The sequence below is a fragment of the Seriola dumerili genome, unplaced genomic scaffold, assembly GCF_002260705.1.
Source record: "Seriola dumerili isolate Sdu_G_001 unplaced genomic scaffold, Sdu_1.0 BDQW01000187.1, whole genome shotgun sequence".
Lineage (NCBI taxonomy): Eukaryota > Metazoa > Chordata > Actinopteri > Carangiformes > Carangidae > Seriola > Seriola dumerili.
Genome location: NW_019174442.1, coordinates 373,650 through 393,348, shown reverse-complemented (window position 1 = coordinate 393,348; position 19,699 = coordinate 373,650). Strand labels below are relative to the sequence as shown.

Genomic DNA, 19,699 nt, shown 5'->3' with positions numbered 1-19,699 from the left:
CAAACGCACAGATTATCCTCCAGGAGCCACTGAATATTAATTACAGGTCTTAACCAAGTGGAAAGAAAACCCCAGTGGAGGCTGGCAAATGTACAAGGGCCTTGTGGGTGACGCCAGGGCCAAGAGCCAATGACCAAAGCCTGGTCTGTTGGCTTTCTGAATCTTTCAGCCTGAACCTGGTAACTCAGGTAATTACATGGTATTTTAACTCAACACCCAATTCCTCTTTGTGTGCTTTTTTAAAGAACTTATTCTAGATGTCAGTTAACACACGGACACATTCTCCGGTTTTCTGGGATTAAAAAGATCCTTGGCTCCAACTACAGCTCACCTTCAGTCAGCTCCGGTGTCTTGGATAGTTGCTCCAACTCCCAGCCCAGGTGCAGAGACTCATCCATGCTCTGTTTCTGGGCCATCTCAAGCACGAGGTTCTCTTCCAACAGCTCCTCCATACGCTTACGGTCCATGTCCCGCTCCTGGAGATAACAGAGATTGGAGGGTGTGTTGAGATAAATAAATGCTTTTTTTACCTCTACCACTGATCCTGAGTTTTGATTCGAACCTCAGGCTCTCTAGCTCAAACTCTCATCACTCTTTTTACACTCCAATCTGCATCCATCAACTGAATTGTCACTGGAGAAATTATCCAAAAAAATCTACACTGACACTGGAACACTGATCCATAAATCCGTCATCTCACCATCTCCAGGTCGTGGATCTTGGATTTGAGCTGCAAATTCTCTTTTTCTAGGAGGTGCAGTTTGTCAGACCGGGTCCTGCTAGCATCCAGCTGCTCCTCCAGCATAGTCTTAGTCTCCAGCAGGATCTGGTTGTCCTCCTTCAGCTCCTACAGAAATCACCACATCGGCAGAAATGTTAAACAAAATATAACCACTGCAGCTAGCACAAAAATTATTGGCAATGTCCTTTTCTTTTTATTAATTCTTATATTAACAGCATTGCATTACCAATTAGATTGTAGAAACATTTTTTTACTTCCCTTGTCTGTCTCCTAAAACAGAAGCTCAAATCTGACTTACTATATTGTACAGAATGGGTCCAAACAGTGTGCCTGTTTTACATGCATCACTACAACCTGAACAAACCTTTTTACCTCTAATGTATGTTTTTCTACGTATGCATGTTTGTTTAAAGGCACAAAAAATAAAGGGTTGTCTAGGATAATGTGTAATTGCATATTGGTCACATGTTGCAGTTCACAACATGTCCAGCTTAAAATAATATTATTAAGAGCTGTTTATGTTTCAATAGCTAGTTCTTTTGATGTCAGCTACATGATGCTCAAGTATCCCAGGCATGTGCTTTTACAAACACCATCTTCTTGACTTGACCTAACGCACTGTGTGTGCAGTTGTGTACCTCGACTCTGGCCTTGTAAAACTCAATGTCGTGGAGTCTCTCCTTGTATCGGCTCAGCTCGCTCTCCAGTTTGTCGACACGGATCGCTTTCTCTCTGAGTGCGTCCAGCTCGTCACGGTAGGCCCGAGCCGACCGGGCGTCCGACAGCAGCTGGTAGCTCTGCAGGAGTTGACAGCCAAATATAGAACATCAATGTGTGGATATATGTTTAAGTATTTGCAAATGTTTGCAATAAAAAAATACAGAAGAGAATATCTCTAAATAATGAATTGCATGAACAAGGATGTAAACAGATTATACATCTGTTTATCATGTACCAAAAATACTAATTTTTTTTTTTTTTTTACAAGGCACTGTTATTCAATTCTGTGATCTTGTACAACTAGTAAATTATCAATGACCAACTCACAGTTTAAGTCTCGTTACACAAAAACATACAGAACAGAACAAACTCTATACACACGCACGCACGCACACTGAACTCATCCACCTTGCTTAGACCATCCAGTCTGTTCGCCCAGCAGTCAGCCTGCCGCCCACTCCAAATCAAAAGCCATGTGAGCTTGTTGCTCGACTAAAGATAGCTCTAATAGCCCCTAATGAGCTAAGTCACTAGCTAGCTGATTAAAGCCTGGCAGCATTGCAGAAACAAAGTACTTAGACAGAGGAGGGAGGAGCAGGTGAAGGGAAGAGGGAGTCAGATGAACATTTGTGTGCTCTGTGTGTGTGTGTGTGTGTGTAGGTGTGTGAGGGATGCTGTGACTTGTGGCATTACCTCTTGCTGAAGCCTCTTGAGCTCCACCTCCATGTTCTCAAGCTCCTGTCTGGTGTCCAAAAGCTGCTCACTCTTCTCCTCTCTGAAAAAAAGAAAGGGGAGGGTTAGTTAAACAAGGGCAAAATGGAAAAGGTCAGAGGATGTGACCTAGAAAGAGGACGAAGAGAGAAAGTGCCAGGAGGAAGAGAAAGGCAGTTTTTTTTCAGTAGCAGAAAGCAAGAAAATTATGTTTTTGTGTTTCTGACAGAACGATTAACATATAACCACACACAAAAAATCATGTGACAAGTTCTTTTAAGTGTGTGTTTGTGCCTTTATCAAATCAGACTATTAACAAGGACGTTCCTTTAGGGCTATTTCCATTTCAAGGTTTGCAGCCAAATCATTTAATGGTGACAATTCATTGACACAGTTGCAGAGAATAGTTGCATTTGATAAACTTTACACTACCAGCTTCACTATCTTCATTTTACTTCCAGTATTTAGTAGAAGCAGTTTCAGTAGCTTGGCAGTTTTTATATTGTTTGGTTTGTTTTAGTAAATTATTGCTATTAATCATGCAAGAGGTAGAATTAATGTTAACTCTGAGTTTTAGCATCAGTTTCAACAGGATTACATAGTCACCCTGAAGAGTGAACTGAAGACTCAACTAAAAAGATTTAAAACCAATCCTACTTTAAGTAAGTAAGTATTGGGAGGTCATAGATTCTGTATTCAAATTATCACTTTCAGCTAATATTTTCGTTACAATTTTGATGAGTTAGTTGGTATTATCACTTCTTAATTTAAAAACTACTGTTAGCATGGACACATAACATAGGCAACAGCCCATTAAGTATAATAGGCCTTTGTTGGTAAGTTATAGAAATCAGCATCTCACATGCTGATTTCAAGACATCTGTAAACCCACAAACCCGGTTTGTTAAGTAAAAACAGCCTATTGTGTCTGCTGTGTTCGAGCTGTGGTGGTTGGGACACAATATCTGTCCTGTGTCTTTTGAATGGGGTTACTAATAAACAACCTCCTTCTGCTGGACATCACACTCACTGACACAACACACGTACTGACAAAGGAGGCGGTTAAAAACAACTGAAGAATATATAGTACCGTGTGACTACTTCAGGAGTAAACATATGCAAATCTGCCCCCGAGGCTCAAACCCATCATCTTCCTTACTTCAAAAGAAATTACCACAACAGATAAGATTAGGGGTGGAGAGAAGAAAGTTAAGAGTTTCTGGATGTGGTACAAAACTCAGAATTCAATTTCTCATTCCTATACCCTCAATAGCAGGGTCTTGCTATCTGCTATCAAACACTCTCCTGTATCATTTGTTAAAGTGGCAGTGAAACAGGGCAGCCTGACATTTGCTGTCTGTGTCAATTTGTGTATATGTGCAGATTCTCCACTCTCCTACCATAGAAGGAGAATGTGTCACAGTGCTTTGAAGGAAAACAACCGCATTCCTCAGATGGTGTGTGTGTGTGTGTGTGTGTGTGTGTGTGTGTGTGTGTGTGTGTGTGTGTGTGTGTGTGTGTGTGTGTGTGAAACACTGCTCCACTGAACATCTGATGGCCCATTTGATTACAGCTCTCTGGAGTCACAGGGTGCATCTCAATAAGGAAAAGGCATCCTCCTTTTTTTGTCCTCTCATTTATCTCCTCCTTCCTCCCACAGCTAACATTATTTGGGAAGCTGACGTCAATATTCAGGCAGGATGTTCCTGCACCCATTTCTGTTTTTGTTTCATCAGTTAACCCCCTCCACCTCTCGCTGCCTCTCCCCGTCCCCCACAACCCTCCCTTCCCCAAATCACAAACACCTGTCAAGTCTTGCATGGCAGATTAGCTTTGGGCTCATATTATGGATGCAGCTGGCTCTGGTGCTTATGTTAATGGTTTAACACTCGTTGCATCTGCGCAAGCACACACACAAACACTTGCATGCACTGATATATTTAAAAAGCCAAGGAATAAAGACAATCTTTATTCTTAGTCTGAAAAACGTCTAACTGCTCTCCCTCTTACCCTAACCTTGAATTCTATCTGTAACCCTAAATATTGGCCCTGTCTCAAACAGAGATAGCCGTGTTTCTGAGAACTAACAAAAAGCACTTTTTAATACCTCAGCTGATGCAGCATTCAAATATGAAGCTGTATCAACATCACCTCAGCAGGAATCACTGTAGTATCACCTGTGGTTAAACTTTGACTACCAAATACACAACATGCACACTCACAGGTACTGTACATGTATACACAGCTTGTTGATAAACATCACCAAACATGACAAATGAAGAAAATCAACCGAACTGACTTTTAATGTTCAATTCTATAATAACAAATAATGACAAATGAATGAGTCGTGCTTGTTGAACGAAGGTTACAAGGCAGCAGACTACTTTGTACAACTACTGTCAGTCAAGAACAAAATGTGCACATTAAAAATTTGGTTGTCTCGCACTCCAGCATAACAGAACATCCCTGTCTTTCATCTCACTGAGTTAGTTAGAGTTTGTAGTAGTTAATGATCCACTGTACTGACATTCACATTGTCCTGGCTGGTTGACCTGCAACTCAGAAAGACTTTTGGTGAGTAACAGCAAATGGGTCATGATTTCCCATTGCTACAGATTCTGTTTCAATCAATTTACTCTAAAGGATATAATGCTTAAAAATATGTTCTCATCAACTAGTTGCGTTAGTGTTTTGTAACAAATTGTCATATTTCAGATCCAAAGAATGCAACTAAAAAAATCTATTTTCTATCTAGATGTCTCTGTCTGATTGCCTTGAAAAAGAACAGGTACAATGCATGTACATTTAAAACTAATAAGGGACTTTTAGAGGTAGATAAATGGAAATAGTGCAAAATAAATGTTTGGTCTCGGAAACAGGTAAAGACTAACTGTGGAATAACAGCCCTAAATATTACTCTAAAAGTGTTTTCATAGGTATAAACTCAGAGTGTGTTTGAGCTGGAACAGGAGAAGGAAAAGCAGCCAAGCCGCAGTAGCTTTAACAGACACATTAACAAACAGACCACTGTGGGAACACTAAGTTATACCCCCCGGCTCTGACCCGCTCTCCTTCAGACACACACACACACACACACACACACACACACACACACACACACACACACACACACACACACACACACACACACACACACACAAGACCACACAGTAGACACTCATGTCTACATTTTTATGAAGAGCAAATATCTGTGCATGTGCAGGCACCCACACACAACAAATACACTCCTCTTCTGCCCCAGAAAAGAAATCGCAATCATGTGACCAGACTACATTAGCATGAACCGACTTTTTGTCCCTCGTTCGGCCCATCACACGAGAAAAAACGTCTGTCACGGACGCCACAGCAACAAGTAAACAATACCATAGCAACCACGAAACAAAATAATTCACTGGCCTGTTGGCTGCCGCTCTGTAGCACTATTTAGGTCTACTGAAGAAATCGTCATAATGTAGGTCAAAGAAGTATAAGGGACATGTCTAGAGTGATGAATGTCAGACCTTTTCAGCTTGAAAATTCCCATGAATGGGTTTAGGTTCACTTAGGGAGAGATGCTTTTCAGTCTTTTCATGTGCCCAAGCAGAGGATGACCTGCACTCCATTCTGAGTAACAACCACTTGTTAAAAAACCATAATTTAGCCTTTCAGTTAGCCCTGAGCAGACCATTGTCTATTTGACAAAAGAGACAGAACAAAATCTTTTGCAAATTACAAGGACTAAATGATAGACCCAAATATATGACCTAAAGCCTTTTCCAAATCATTAAGGTCCGCTGCTAAAATTGGCATAAAAATGACTCATTTTAAATCAACTATTACAATGAGTTATTCTTACATCATTTCTCCACTTAAGTACACGGTGGGGGACAACAGCAGGCTCTGTATGAGCAAGCCTGCTCAATTACAGTAGAAATATTCTATTACCTAAAATATTTATCTTTCTTAATTTCTCAATATTTATATGTTATAAGTATATGACGAATCTGGTCTCCAAAAAGCTAAGAAAAACAACCATCTAATGCAATGAGAGACAAGTCAGCCATAACCAGTGAAAACCCTCTTAAAATCATCAGTGTAATACAAGGTACAAAGTTTAAGACAAAAACAATGTTTGAATTTTTTTTTTGGATAAATATTGTCTAAAAATAGTAAAAATGTGTTCCTAGTGCTCAAAATAGGGCTCATGAAGTACAAGTAATGACCTTGATGACCTTGAATTACTTTATCTTTAAGAACTAGCCAATAATAATTAGGGTTTGCAGTTCAGATCAAACATGCAACAGTAGGAGAAGCTGCAACGGCAACAAAATAGGAACTTTAGTAGCAAACAAGATCAGGAGTGATAGCTGCCGTCTTATTTCAGGAAATTACCTCTTTGGATGTAGTTCTTGAACTTGGTAGCTACCGAGATTGAATCAGGCTTGTTTACATTTCCTGTTTCATCTCCATTTATATCCCCTTTGCCCAATTTAAGTAATTACTTATCTAGCTGATAAAGCTGTGGCACTCACAGTTCCTGTCGCAGGCGCCGGATCCTGGCCTTGGCATCAGCCAATTCCACAGAGAGATGTTGTCGGCTTTCAGTCCTCCTCATGCTGGGGGAGTCGCCAGGGGACTGTGTTGGACAGGGAGCCAGTGGAGACAACTGCACACAGTCTCTCTCCTGGGTTAACTCCACTATAGTCTGGATGGAAGAGAAACATTGAGAGGGCAGGTTGTGAGATTTCTGGTTGTTTAGATGAACCAGAAAGCAGGACATAAATGCAAGGGCTGTTACGTAGAGGTCAAACTCAAAGTCAGGGAAAAAAATAAACATACCATAAAAAGCCAACCACTAAAATAAACTAAACTAAATCACCTTGAATCTTTATTTAGGAGAATCTGTACATCTGTCAGCCAGGTTGCTTTGTAAAGCAACAGTTAAAATACTTTAGTAGTCTACAGCAGACTGGGATTCAACAATGGGACTAGAATGGACTAAAAACAAAGAGCAGAGTAGATTAATGGATTCAACAAAAGCACCCCCACCCCAAAACTAGACTACAGGCGCTAGGGCAAAAAGTGCATCCACAGTCCAACACACAGCCTATTTTGATCTAGTGCCCGTGACAGGAAATGGGATTTTAATTGAGAGCGGCTGGACTACAGAGTGATAATCTGGAGGCTATTAGAACCTCTGATACACACACACAAAAAGACACACACAAAGATCTGCTATATCAGTTGTGGGCATCTGTACCCTATGGGTTGGAAACTCAATTAATGACGCATATACTCGAACACACACACACACACCCTCCATCCATGAGACAGTTAACAGTTTCAACCCTTCCTTCCTGAGGCTGCTCTCTTGTGGTAATGGCAAAAAAGGCAAAAAGTTTCCACATAACCCTCCTAAATGCAGCCACTCATTTTCATGAGCAAAATGCTGTTTGGAGGTGTAACAGACTCCACAAACACACATCTGCCCGTGACAACACCCCCCCCCCCCCCCAACACTAAAAAGAGAAACGAAAAAAAAAGCAAAAAGAACCACACATAATTTACTGCACTTTCCTTGTTGCGCTTTGCTGTTTGGCTTATGTTGTTTGGTGATAAAAAATAACCTCTAATAAGACATAATAAATCTATGTCATATACATATGAACATGTCATTACCTCCAGCTGTGTGTCCCTTTCATCCACCAAGCGTTTGAGGTGAAAAGCCAGGTTTCTGGAGAGGTTGTCCAGATCCTCAGGAGGCATTTCCCCACTTTCCAACCACTGCAGGTCCACTACGTTCTCCTGATTATGAGTCACCTAAAATCACCGCCATCGTATCATTAATAAGACTTGCTGTTTAAAGATACATTAAAAATTAGCATTTATAAACACCCTGTCAGACTGGTATATTTTACAAGTTTGATTTCCAACAGTCTAGCTGCCATACAGTGAACTTCTTCAGCGTGTGCCACCATTACCACACATCAGGTAATGGAGCCAGAAGAGGTTTACCATGGTCTAAGAAGTTAAATATCTTAATTCTCTCCAGTTTTGTTTACTATGGAGGAGAAATACCTCTTGGATGTGGGATGCTATGGCAGCTTTGCTGTCAAAGTCCAAGATCTGGATACGCTCAATGTAGTCTTCCTTCTTCTCGCACTGTAAACAGAGAGGGTGGGGGTGGGTGGGGGGCATGGAAAAATTAAGACTGTGGTTATTATGTTAGAAGAGAAGAGAAGAGAAGAGAGAAGAGAAGAGAAGAGAAGAGAAGAGAAGAGAAGAGAAGAGAAGAGAAGAGAAGAGAAGAGAAGAGAAGAGAAGAGAAGTGAAGTGAAGAGCAGAGAAGAGAAGAGAGTTAGAGAGTTAAAGAGTTAAAGAGTTAAAGAGTTGGAGAGAGAAAGCAGAAGTTGCTCTGATACACAAGTTTCCAGGAAGGCAGCAGTTGTATTTAGGAAAGAAGTCTAGTCTTCAAACGCAAGTTTATCTTCTGGATCAGACAAAGATCATTTTCCTCTCTTGCTGGCAGTAGATGAGATTAGAACAAGACTGTTGAGCTCTTTCTTTTTGCAACAGCAACAGGTGCAGCTGCACTGCATACAGGCTTGAAGTAGACACAATATTAAGTCAGAGTTACACCCTTGAATACAACTATGGTGTCTTTCTGCAAACAATAGAGTTGGTGAAAGGTCAGTGTTCTTATTTGAAATGCAGTGTGTAAGAGCTGAATGGATGCTTTGTCACAAGACAGGAAAAGGTCTGCTATGCCATTCATAACACAGCATTAGCTGTATGATAGAGTTAGAGTTGATTTATTTTATCAAAAGGAGCAAGTGGCAGTAATTGCAGGAGGCCAAATAGAGACTTCTTCCAAAATTAGATTTCTGGCTTTGGAATTAAATTGCTACAAGATGACCCATGAAAATAATAAAATCTCTTTCTGAAAGAGTGCTTGTCGTCTGTTATGAATTTGCTTGGTTCCTGCTCCTTGAAACCGGAATTATATATGCACATGTGAAGTGTGCAAGTGTTTCAGTCGAGTAAACTGTGCTCTTACCTGAACAGCACAGCCTAGTAGCAGCAGCAATAGTTTCTTCATCTCTTCCAGACCTTGCTCTAAAAAAAATAAATAAAAAAGACACAAAGATTGTAACTACAGCTAAACCACTGTGAACATGTCTGCATAAAACACCAACAACAACAAATAAAACAACAGCCAATTTATTGTCATTGTAATTCTGTCTTGTTCCTGTTTTTGTCTTGTCTGATAATCTGTTCAACTGGCCTTTGTGGCTCAAGGAGAAGTAAAAATACACAGAAGGTCGATGGATACATATTATGATAGATGTTTTGTCGATAGCTTTGGAAACCCTTATCTACAGCAATTCATTACAACAGAAATCTGGTGATTGGTGGAGGACGATAGCTGATAGATTTGTAAATTTTACATTTGTACTACATTAGTTTCTGAAGTTTTATGAAGTGCTTAGTGTTTCAAAGGCAGATGGGGTCTTACTCTACTCACCTTTGCCTTTAGGTTTGTTACAATTCCCCCCTAATAAAACTTCCTCCTCTAGTTACAGTGCCACAGTGTTTTCCACATTGTAGTGGGCTGGCAGGATGAACTTCCAGTACTCTTCCACATGTCAGGACATATTGTCAGAAACTGCAGAAACCCACAAACAGCTGCCGCCATGCTCAACAGGCCTGAGCTCATCTGTGGGATTTGGGCCTGAACAACACTAAACCAGGTGGTGTATGTGTGTGTTACACTGACTAAGTGGTATGGTATACGCAAGTTGTGTGCATCTGTTTCTAAGTCTGTGTGCTTTCCCTATTTTGAGCAGTGTGCGTGTGTGTGTGTGTGTGTGTGTGTGTGTGTGTGTGTGTGTGTGTGTGTGTGTGATAAGCCAGCTCATCATGTGGTCCAGGGGGCAGTGAGTGCTAACACTGTCCGGCTCTAATAATAATAAATCCAGATTAGTGACAGCATGCTTTCTGTGGAGGGTGGTCTGTTTTCCTCTCAGTTTAATGGGCCAATCATCACAGCAGGAACAGCTAAATAGCAGGCATACAGAAAGACAATGTCTTTACCATTTGTGTGTCTTTCCAAATCATTTAAAATACAAAATAAAGAAATAAATGAGATTAATCAAACCACCTCTCAGAGTTACTGCAAATTATATATTAATCTCCCAAAAAAATGACTCTGCTGGAGAAAGGAGTCTGATTGTCTATGTAAAGCACCAATTTAGAGAGTGACAAACAAACCACCCAGCATGTCCTTTGGGAGGGCTCAGTATGTCAAACAGAATGCGTCTCATTGTCTGGCTCTATCCATCAATTTTACAGAATCTTCCACACAATCAAATCAATCTCCCCGCTCTCATTCCGTTTGAATCAATAGAGAAACACAAGTCAGCGTATTATTGAGCAACCGAGAACTCCCTGTGGTCACGAAGTGGCAGGTTAGACCTTCACCTTTTTAAGATGGAGATCAGGATTATTCTCATGGCAGTTAATAATTGGATCCTAGGCCCAAGCCAGATATCAACACTGATAAATTTGAGAAACCTTCTGCTTTATTACTTTCTATAGACTGAAAATTTGTTCATACTGTACTGGTGCTAAATCAGCGATGACAGGCAGGTTATTTTGTATATTCACCTGGTGGAAAAGTCTATTTACTGATTAAAACTGGCTAATGTTTGGCTATATCTATCACAGTCCAGAAATTCAGTTGTAATTTTATTTGTTCTGTACTGTAGCCAAAGAAAGGCAGAATTTGTTTTTGTAGCTCTAAAAACAACTTTCCAGCCACTGGGTTGGACAGCACCGCTAAATAAATGTAAAGAAAACCAATTATAAATGTACTCAATGCACAGAAAGTGTGGGTGAGAGCTGTACCGCAAGCAAAGGAAGTTTAAACTTTAAACTCCTGTCACCTTGTCTGTGTACAAGAGGGCAACACTTTGAATGCCTTCCAGGAGAGCCTGTCAAACAGTGTGTGCCATTATCCTTATATTATCACATCTTGCCCTTCTGTGTGACAGCAGGTTTTTCACCTTTGAGTGAGGCTGTTCTGACACTTTTGCCTTCCGCCATGGTCAGACAACGCATTATACAAACTAGTTCTTTGTCCAGTCCAGCAGCAGCTGTAGTTAACTTGCTAAAACAACTGCACCTCTGCAGAGGACTGCTTGTACAAGTATCACCCAGACATAAATGACATGGCTTTTTGAAAAGCTAATATCCATTACTCCTTAAATCCTTAAAATGATTAAATATATTTTGAATACAAAGTGATTACTTCTAGGAACTATTTTGCCACCCACAAACTTCAGTTATCTGCTATGATGGTATGAAATCAATTCAGAGGATTTTTACTGTTCTCAGAGAGTGAATATTGTGGTGTGCTTAGACAGTCTTGGTCAATACTAGAGAAAGACAGAAAATGTTTGAATTCATCATCAGCCCCTGTATTTATGACATGAAAAGAAATATTAAACACATAAAGAGAATATGAGCGAATGTGGGCCTAGAAGGGTGACAAGCTGATAAAACTTAATTCTCACTGCTGCAGGGCTTAACAGTTCTCTATTAGCCATAGGAACCTATTCTAGTCAGGGAAGGGATTTAGCTCAGCAAATCTACTGGAGCAACGAATGAAAGATAAGGGACCTCATAGGATAAATAATTTATAAAGCTGGAGCGAGAGAGCAAGAGGGAGAATCGGTAAGGGGGAGATGAAAGAAAGAGAGACAAAAGAGGGGAAGCACCACAGAGCATACGCAACACAAACACAGGGGAAGAAAATAGAAATAGAGAAACCAAGAGAAAGAAAGAGCAGGAGGAAGGCAAAGAGGCAAGGTTGAAAATAGACAATAGAAATCTCCCTCAAGCAGCAGCTACAGCAAGGAGGCTTCAAGGAGGTGCTACCCATCTCTCTGCTAGCCTCATCTTTTCTCTATCCCTCTCTTCCTTCCCTGACACAGACTCACTTCATCGATAAATTTATTCTCTGCAACACACATCCACCCATCCTTCCTTCCTTCCCTCAGCATTGTTACAGATCATCTGTACCTCCTATGAGTTTGCATTCACTCATCTAGGCTTCCTTTTTCACCTCCTTTCCTCCCTCCCTGTGTTATCCTCTTAGCAGGAAACCAGAGGTCAGAGGGACAGTGACTAACCCTTCTTCCTGCAATGCCATTGTTAATCTGTCCATGCGGATGTGAGTAAATGAGAAGGAAGAAAAAAATGTGTGTTTGCCTCTGCCATGAAGAATAGAGTCATACAGGCCCCAATGACTTGCTTGTCAGTGATAAAACTAGTACAAGCAATCTGATATTGCTTTGACAGCATGCCAGAGTGTATTTGACCATTTCACTGGAGCAGAGGACAGACATGGCTGAACCTTATCTTCAGGGCTGTTGTGCTTTATAAGACAAGATACAGTGTCAAGTGACATCAAAGACAAACAGCCCTGAGCTGAGGTCAGAGTCATGAGCAGCAATGCACGCAACCCAGTCTAAGAGCCACACAGTGACCACTGCACTGGCTCACGACTACCATAAAGAAGAAGAATTATAAAAATAAGAAACATGTTGTTCAAATTGGTATTTTCTCAAGTCGATCTTCACTGTTTCAGTCTTACAACTTACAAAGTTAACCCAGCACTTACATACCAGTCATACACACACAATTCTGTCTATTGTTTCTTATGGAGACACTGGACACAACACTGTGAAAACAGACTGTATAAACACACCAAACATTCGCCCAAACACAGAACACTGTTTAACTCTTCTAGCAAAAATAGCAGGCCTGACTTGGACACACACACAGACACACACACACACCTGTCAAACCCCTCGGTTTATGCTTTCTGTCAGCTGTCAAGTGAACAACAGTTGTCTCTCCTGTTGTTGCTACTGCTCAATTATTTTCTGCCTATGAAGAAGTGCTTTCATCCAAAACCATCTTTTGTCTTCCACATGTTTGGTCATATTTATTCATAAAAATCTATATTAATAAAAAGATAAATAAATCTGGATTGAATCTGGGATTTTAAGTGGCAAGCTGTCAACTGTGCAGCGTTTTCCTTCAGTAGCAGAGAGAGGATACGACTTCTCCTGGTCAGTCACTGTATATTTATTGCTCCGTATTTAATAGAAACTGCAGCTGCAGACCGTATTCATGCAACAATTATAACTGCTGACTTATAACCAGCTAAAGATCAGCCGATACATCAGGTATCAGTTTTAGGGCGGAGAGGAACACTGATAATCACAAACACAATTTGAGGGGAAAGAATTTTTTTCAGATCACTGCAGAAAATTCACAAGCTTCAAGACAGACTAGACAAAGGAGATTCAATGAATGTTTGTTTGTGTGTCTGTGTGTGTTCGTGTGTGCGCCGACATGTGCATGCAAGCATACTCACTAAACACTACTTGCATGCAGAAGTGAGTGTGTGTCTGTGCATCTCACTGAGCCTGTATATACAAGGCAGACTAGGGTAAATCAGAGCCTGGGGCGGTGGGGTGGGGTGGGGTGGGGTGGGGGGGTGGGGGGTGTACTACAGTGCATTCCCACTGTTCAGTGTTGTGAAGACACCCCTCCCCCAGCCACCGCCTAAACACACACACGTGCATGCACTCACACACACGCAGAGTCGTCCCCTGCCCCCTAATGAGAGCATAATAAAAGCCACATGGCCAATGACTTTCAGCTGGCAGCCACTGAGCCAGAGAGCCAGACTCCACAGCCACCGCTGGTCTGAAGGGCTGGCTGACTGACTGATTATCTGACAAGCTAGAGGGTAAAGGGCAGAAGAAACCCCGAGGAATGCAGTCTAATACTTTTGGCCTGCTCTGGTCCACTTGCTCCGAGCTGCCCTCTACTCCTGTCTGCATTGACTTTAGAATTCACTTAGTAATCACTTCAGCCGTGTGTAAGGCCACTGTGTAAGGCTGGAAGATTTTCAAGGCGCTGCACATATACTGCTGTGAAATCTCAAACAGTAGACATTATTTTGAGAGTTCTGTTAATGAAAGACTCCCTCTTGGCTTCACAATGACTTAACTTTATTGATTATTATGGGAAGCAGCACTAAGGAATGGATAAAATGTCAAAAGAAAGCTGTTTTAGTAGTTTGTAGTGAAGTTAATATTAGTTATAATTTATACTGCAATAAACTGAAAACTACGGGATTGTTTTAGTCTTAAAATGATGACAACCTGTCGTCACTGTTACTTTGGGAGAGCGGTGGTAGATCTTTTTTTTATCCCTAAGGTAAATCAACAACCAAGTAATCCTTGCATGAAACAGGAACACAAAGACACACTCTCAGTTGTGTGTGTGTGCTCACTGCTGCTCCTTTTGTATCTGTTTACCCTTCATGCCAGTGGGGGCATATGAAAATGAAAGAGGTAACTGTGACCACTGAAAAGTGATGAAAACCACAGCAAAGGCTGCGGTGAAAGTGTGACAAAGGCAGCTGAGGGAGCAAAAGGATTGAGAGGCCATTTCAGCTGCTTCAAAAGATGCATATATCTTTCAATGAGCTCTGTCAGCTGCGCCTGGAAACAATTCACTCTGAAGAGCTAATAATTACATTTGCAGAGATGTACATTAAGGCAATGAGCCTTTGTGTGGACCTTTGTGTGTTTGCTAAAACCACTAGAAGGACATTGGATTGGTTGTTTTACTTTTGGAAAAGGTTTTGCAGTGGGGGGCTACTGTGCCAATAACTGCTCTATGTGGACTAGAAAGCAAGAGGTTACTAATCACATAGATCTCCTTTTGTCCATACAAACCTTTTATTTCCACAACTGATGCACCATGATCTTAAACGATTGCCTGTTAATAGTCATCTTCTCTGCACAGTGACTTTATCATGGTCACATTGGAATATCAAGTAGCACTTGGGGGTGCGTAGGTCAAGCGGCTCAAAAATATTTTCATGACAACACTTGACACTGCACTTTTGTTGCTAGGCCACTCAGACATATCAAATAGCAAGACTGGGTTCAGAAGGTCAAAGCTTTGCTCCAAAATGATTAAATTGATCTTTGAATTTAACACTTCAGGTAATAAAAGATGGCAGATATGGGCTGCAAGGTCCCTGTGGATAGCATGGGGATTTACATAGTACAAGTTAACTCTTACCAAGGCAAGAGTGACAAAGAAATGAGAAACTTGGTTTTGTCCTTTAAACCAACCTATCAATCTGTCAGTCTCCCGTCACCTGAACAATAAAATCCACATTTCCCCCTTTAATTCTGCCATGATGTCCAACTTGTAGTGATGTGGGTTATGAGTGAAATAGACAGCTAATTACTGAGCATGTGGTGAAACAAAGAAAAAGAAGTAGCTGGAAAATGGGATCTACAGCCTGAGATAAAGTCACTTGAACAATCAAAAAAACAATAGATAATTAAAACAAATCTATTGTTACACAGCAAAATTATATATGTCCTCTTTGTGATCTGTATGCATGCTGTTCATGTGATGTTTTGAGAAGGCAGGAATATTTTTTTGTTTTGCTTATGTTTGGAAAAGCCATGTGCACTTAAATTAAAACCAGCACGGCACTGGTCAAAGTATAAGCTATGTTGTGGTTGTATTTTTTTTTAGGACACTTACCAGAGAGAGGGTTTCGGCCCAGTACCAGGACATTTGGTAAAGGCATCATTACCAGTTGCTGGAGACTCTCCTGTCAGACAAAGACATAAAAAAGAAAGTGGTCAGGAGGAGAGAGCATTTTGCCACTTTGTGTGCGGTTATTCAACATGTCATTAGAAAATTCAAGCACTTAAAGTACGGTTTACAAGTGACTGATGAAATAACTGACTGATGGAATTAGTGTAAGTCAAAATTGTTGCCAATAAGAACTCATTATGAACAGACCTCAGCATTACATGTATCTATTTTAGCCAAGAGAGCTGAGGTTTCCAGTGCACGTTGACATCCAAGAGGGTTGATTACAGTAAGAATATAACACTATAACGACAATCCCCAGGGCTCTGACATTAGACTGTAATATCACCTCAAATCAAAGACAGTAATAGTGACCGGCAGGCCTGAGGTATAGAGCGGGCAAGGTGTACACTTCAAAAGATTGAAGACAACCAAGGGACACCAACAGTATCAATCTTCTATGGTGGACAGGCGAGATGGTCTCGTGTGTATTAGTGATGTTATCCAATGTGTGCGAGTGTGTGTATATGAGTTGATGCCAGTGGTATTTATGTGGGTTAAATTGCTGGTGTGGGTTGTGCCGCAGGGCCCCCTCCATTCACATGTCAATCATGAAAACCAAAATGAAACCATGAGCTTCAATTCACAACACTCATACAGACACGACTTATGTGCACACAGACACACAGCGAGTGAGGATGGGTAGGACTTAATTACTGTTGATGTTTTGGTTTGAGTCAAATCATTTCAAATAATGGGAACTGCAATAGAACATAAACAAGCTATCAGCAACCAACTAATTACTTACATTCATATCTTTACACAATTATATTTCCAAATGTTTTCCCTGGTTATGATGCCAAGTGCATTCACTTCAAAAGGTCCATGATGCATTTCCCCTAGTGATGCATTATAATCCTATATGGCGGCAATGACTCAACAACAGCCTGCCAAAAATATTTTTATAGTCCTAACCTTTAAGGCAGTATAAACAAAGTCCAAACCACAGTTGTGTTAAAAGGGAAGGCCAGTTTCTTTAAGCAGAAAGGACATGAAGTTCAGCTAACATGAATAATTTCATATCTACCTGATGGCATAGAACAGTTTGAACTCATCTGACCCGTCGCTTCAACTATGCTATGCAGGTTACTGCTGAAGTCATGACAAAGAGGCTTATATAAGTAAGGGGTTTTGGAAAAGCCCCCTTCCCACTGTAACCATCTGCCCTATACATATTGCATTACCTCATGAAAACCTGACATCACTGGATGGTTTTGATTGGTTAAAAACAGAGCCACATCTGTGCAGCTTTCATGCATTCTCAAAATAATCAAGTTGACCAAGAGCTGATTAATTCAAAAGTGCCCTAACATACCTTCTACACATTTCTAACCTGCCTCAAAATCATACTGTAGAAGCACAAGTGCTGCAGGGACAAAACAAATCCCTGCTGCTTGCCACTGCTAAGGCCAGGTCAAAAAGAGGACACTGTACATAATAGGATATTCTTCACACATCACAGACTTATAGGCAACATAATATATTTCTCACTAATCTGTAGAAAGATGCTCATGTTCCTGTCTGAGATTTAGCACCCAGCTTTGAACGAATGAGCTTCTGTCTCTAAAAGTAGGATGACTAACCCCTAACATGATCATTACAACCATAGAGTCAATATTATCATATATATACACATAGGATCAGTGCGACTATGGAAACTATGTAAAGATCTGAGATTCTGTCCTTGCACACAACTGTAAAAAAGTCTTGTGTGTGTGTCCTGTTTCAGATTATACATCTGGCATTACCAGGTTCCACAAACAGGTGAATTGTAACAATTAATTCTATTGATTTTGGGAGTTCATAAACTTGAACCAGTTAACTATACATCATGTTAGTTTGCACTGGTTAACTACACATCAATGCAGACATATGATTATGTTTTCTAAGAGCACATTTCCTAACCCCTAAGCTGCAGTTTTGATAAAATGTCAAATGACTATTCTTTCTTACAAGATTTCCTTTAATTCCATAATTCACACCTGCCTCCGAACACAATGCGCTTGTGTTTGAGGAACCAACACATGTCATTGTTTCTCCATGTCAAGGGAAATTTATTCAGTACAGTTGCAAACACAATTTCAGCTATATCCGCCTTATCAGAGCTTGCAGCAGAGGCAACTCTGACGCCTGTGGTCATCTAAACCTTTGTTGGCTGTTTGATTTGATGCAGACACAGAAAACCGCTGGTTTACAGAGCAAGATGTGGAGAATGGCTCGACAGCTGGCCAGTGCATCTGGTTTCAAGCAGATAATAATACAGAGTGACAGACAGACAAATGAGAAGCTGCAACAAGATGTATCATAATGTATTGTAGAGTGTGTTGATTATTTTGTCCCCATCTGCATTTAATGATGGTGGGTCCAGTTTTGCAATTCACATGAAGTTCAATTCATGAAATGTGTGTGGAAAAGCACCATGTTTCATAGATACAAACCTATGAACAAATATGTGACACTGCTCATTATACACCCACTGTGAGACCCACTTTAATAAATGAATGTATTATCACAAAAAAAAGAAATAGTCTGACTAAATCTATTCAAGAGGAGACCAAAATCATGATGGATGTCGGCTTTAATCTCCATACACACACAGAGACACACAGTGAGGCCTCTATGACTTGAGGTGAAGGTCAAAGTTTGGGCTGCAGTGATGGTCAGTCACGGTTATTAGGTTACGGGCATGGTTGCCATGGTTTCCTGTCATTGGTGATAAGAGCACTGACCCCAATTGCCCTCTCTGTCCATCTTTCTGTCTACACCCGGTTATGGGGCCTTGCATAGTAAGAGGTTATGGTGTATTATCATGCCATCCTTGAAAGAAATAATAAGGCCAGCCATGTCCAAACACGTCTACGGAAAATGTATGAGACGATTACCTTTTCAGATGCACAAATGAGATCAGCCTTTAACCACTACTACAAATAATATAAATATCAACCAAATGTTTTATAAATGCATAGAGAGTAATAGACATCAAAAAATAAGGTGAAAAACAACACAACAGATAATGATGATATACTGTGATCATAATAACAATGACTAATATACGGCAGTTCCAGTCCAAAATGACCACAGACTGAGACAGATTGACTCACCAAGCGTCAGACAGAATAATCAGCATAACTCAGACAGCCACAGTTGGTGTCTCACAGAGAGGCATTTGGTGCGCCTGACAGCCAATTCACCATGTAAGATTCAAGGCAGCTACTTTCAGCAAAATCTACCAATACTAAAGGGCAAAGAAACCAGAATCTGCATGAACAAAGAAAACTATGAAGCTTTAGGACATTCTGGGACATCTCCCAAGGTGTCTCTTCAGTATACAGAGAGAAGCATATGAGTCTGATTCCTTCGATGTTTTATGGAATACTGCAAGCTCAGGCCATGGCTCGGGAAAAGGCGGGGTTAAGTCTTCATGGAACACCTTGTATTTGTGATGCTGTGAACTGTTAATACAATGACTCAAGGTCATGACATACTGAACCTTTTTTGAGAACAAAAGAACACCAGCAAAACAGTGTTGTTCTAGTGCTAATTGTGCTTTTAGCTTTATAGAAAATGATCAGTCACCACAGAGAAGAGGTTTCCTACTGGATCTCTAGTTTGGCAACAACAACAGCGCACACACACACACACACACACACACACACACAACACACACACAGACACTTTTCTCACTCTCCCCTCAACCACCTGTCCCAACTCTGACCACTGCTCCCCATTAACTCACACTCACACCTGTCTCCCCTTCAATGG

The 19,699-nt window shown here is 40.7% G+C and overlaps 1 protein-coding gene across 1 annotated transcript in view; it reads right to left on the bottom strand.

Annotated features, from left to right (window-relative positions):
- ccdc88a (coiled-coil domain containing 88A) overlaps positions 1-19,699 on the bottom strand; it is a 65,162-nt gene that overhangs the window by 19,867 nt on the left and 25,596 nt on the right. The window contains exons 4-12 of the mRNA XM_022752962.1: positions 15,824-15,893; positions 9,231-9,289; positions 8,252-8,335; positions 7,853-7,993; positions 6,706-6,878; positions 2,156-2,237; positions 1,381-1,539; positions 701-847; positions 332-476 (exon numbers count right to left, since the gene is read on the bottom strand). Of these exons, the coding sequence (XP_022608683.1) occupies positions 332-476; positions 701-847; positions 1,381-1,539; positions 2,156-2,237; positions 6,706-6,878; positions 7,853-7,993; positions 8,252-8,335; positions 9,231-9,289; positions 15,824-15,893 (1,060 nt within the window). The remainder of the gene's footprint in view (positions 1-331; positions 477-700; positions 848-1,380; positions 1,540-2,155; positions 2,238-6,705; positions 6,879-7,852; positions 7,994-8,251; positions 8,336-9,230; positions 9,290-15,823; positions 15,894-19,699) is intronic.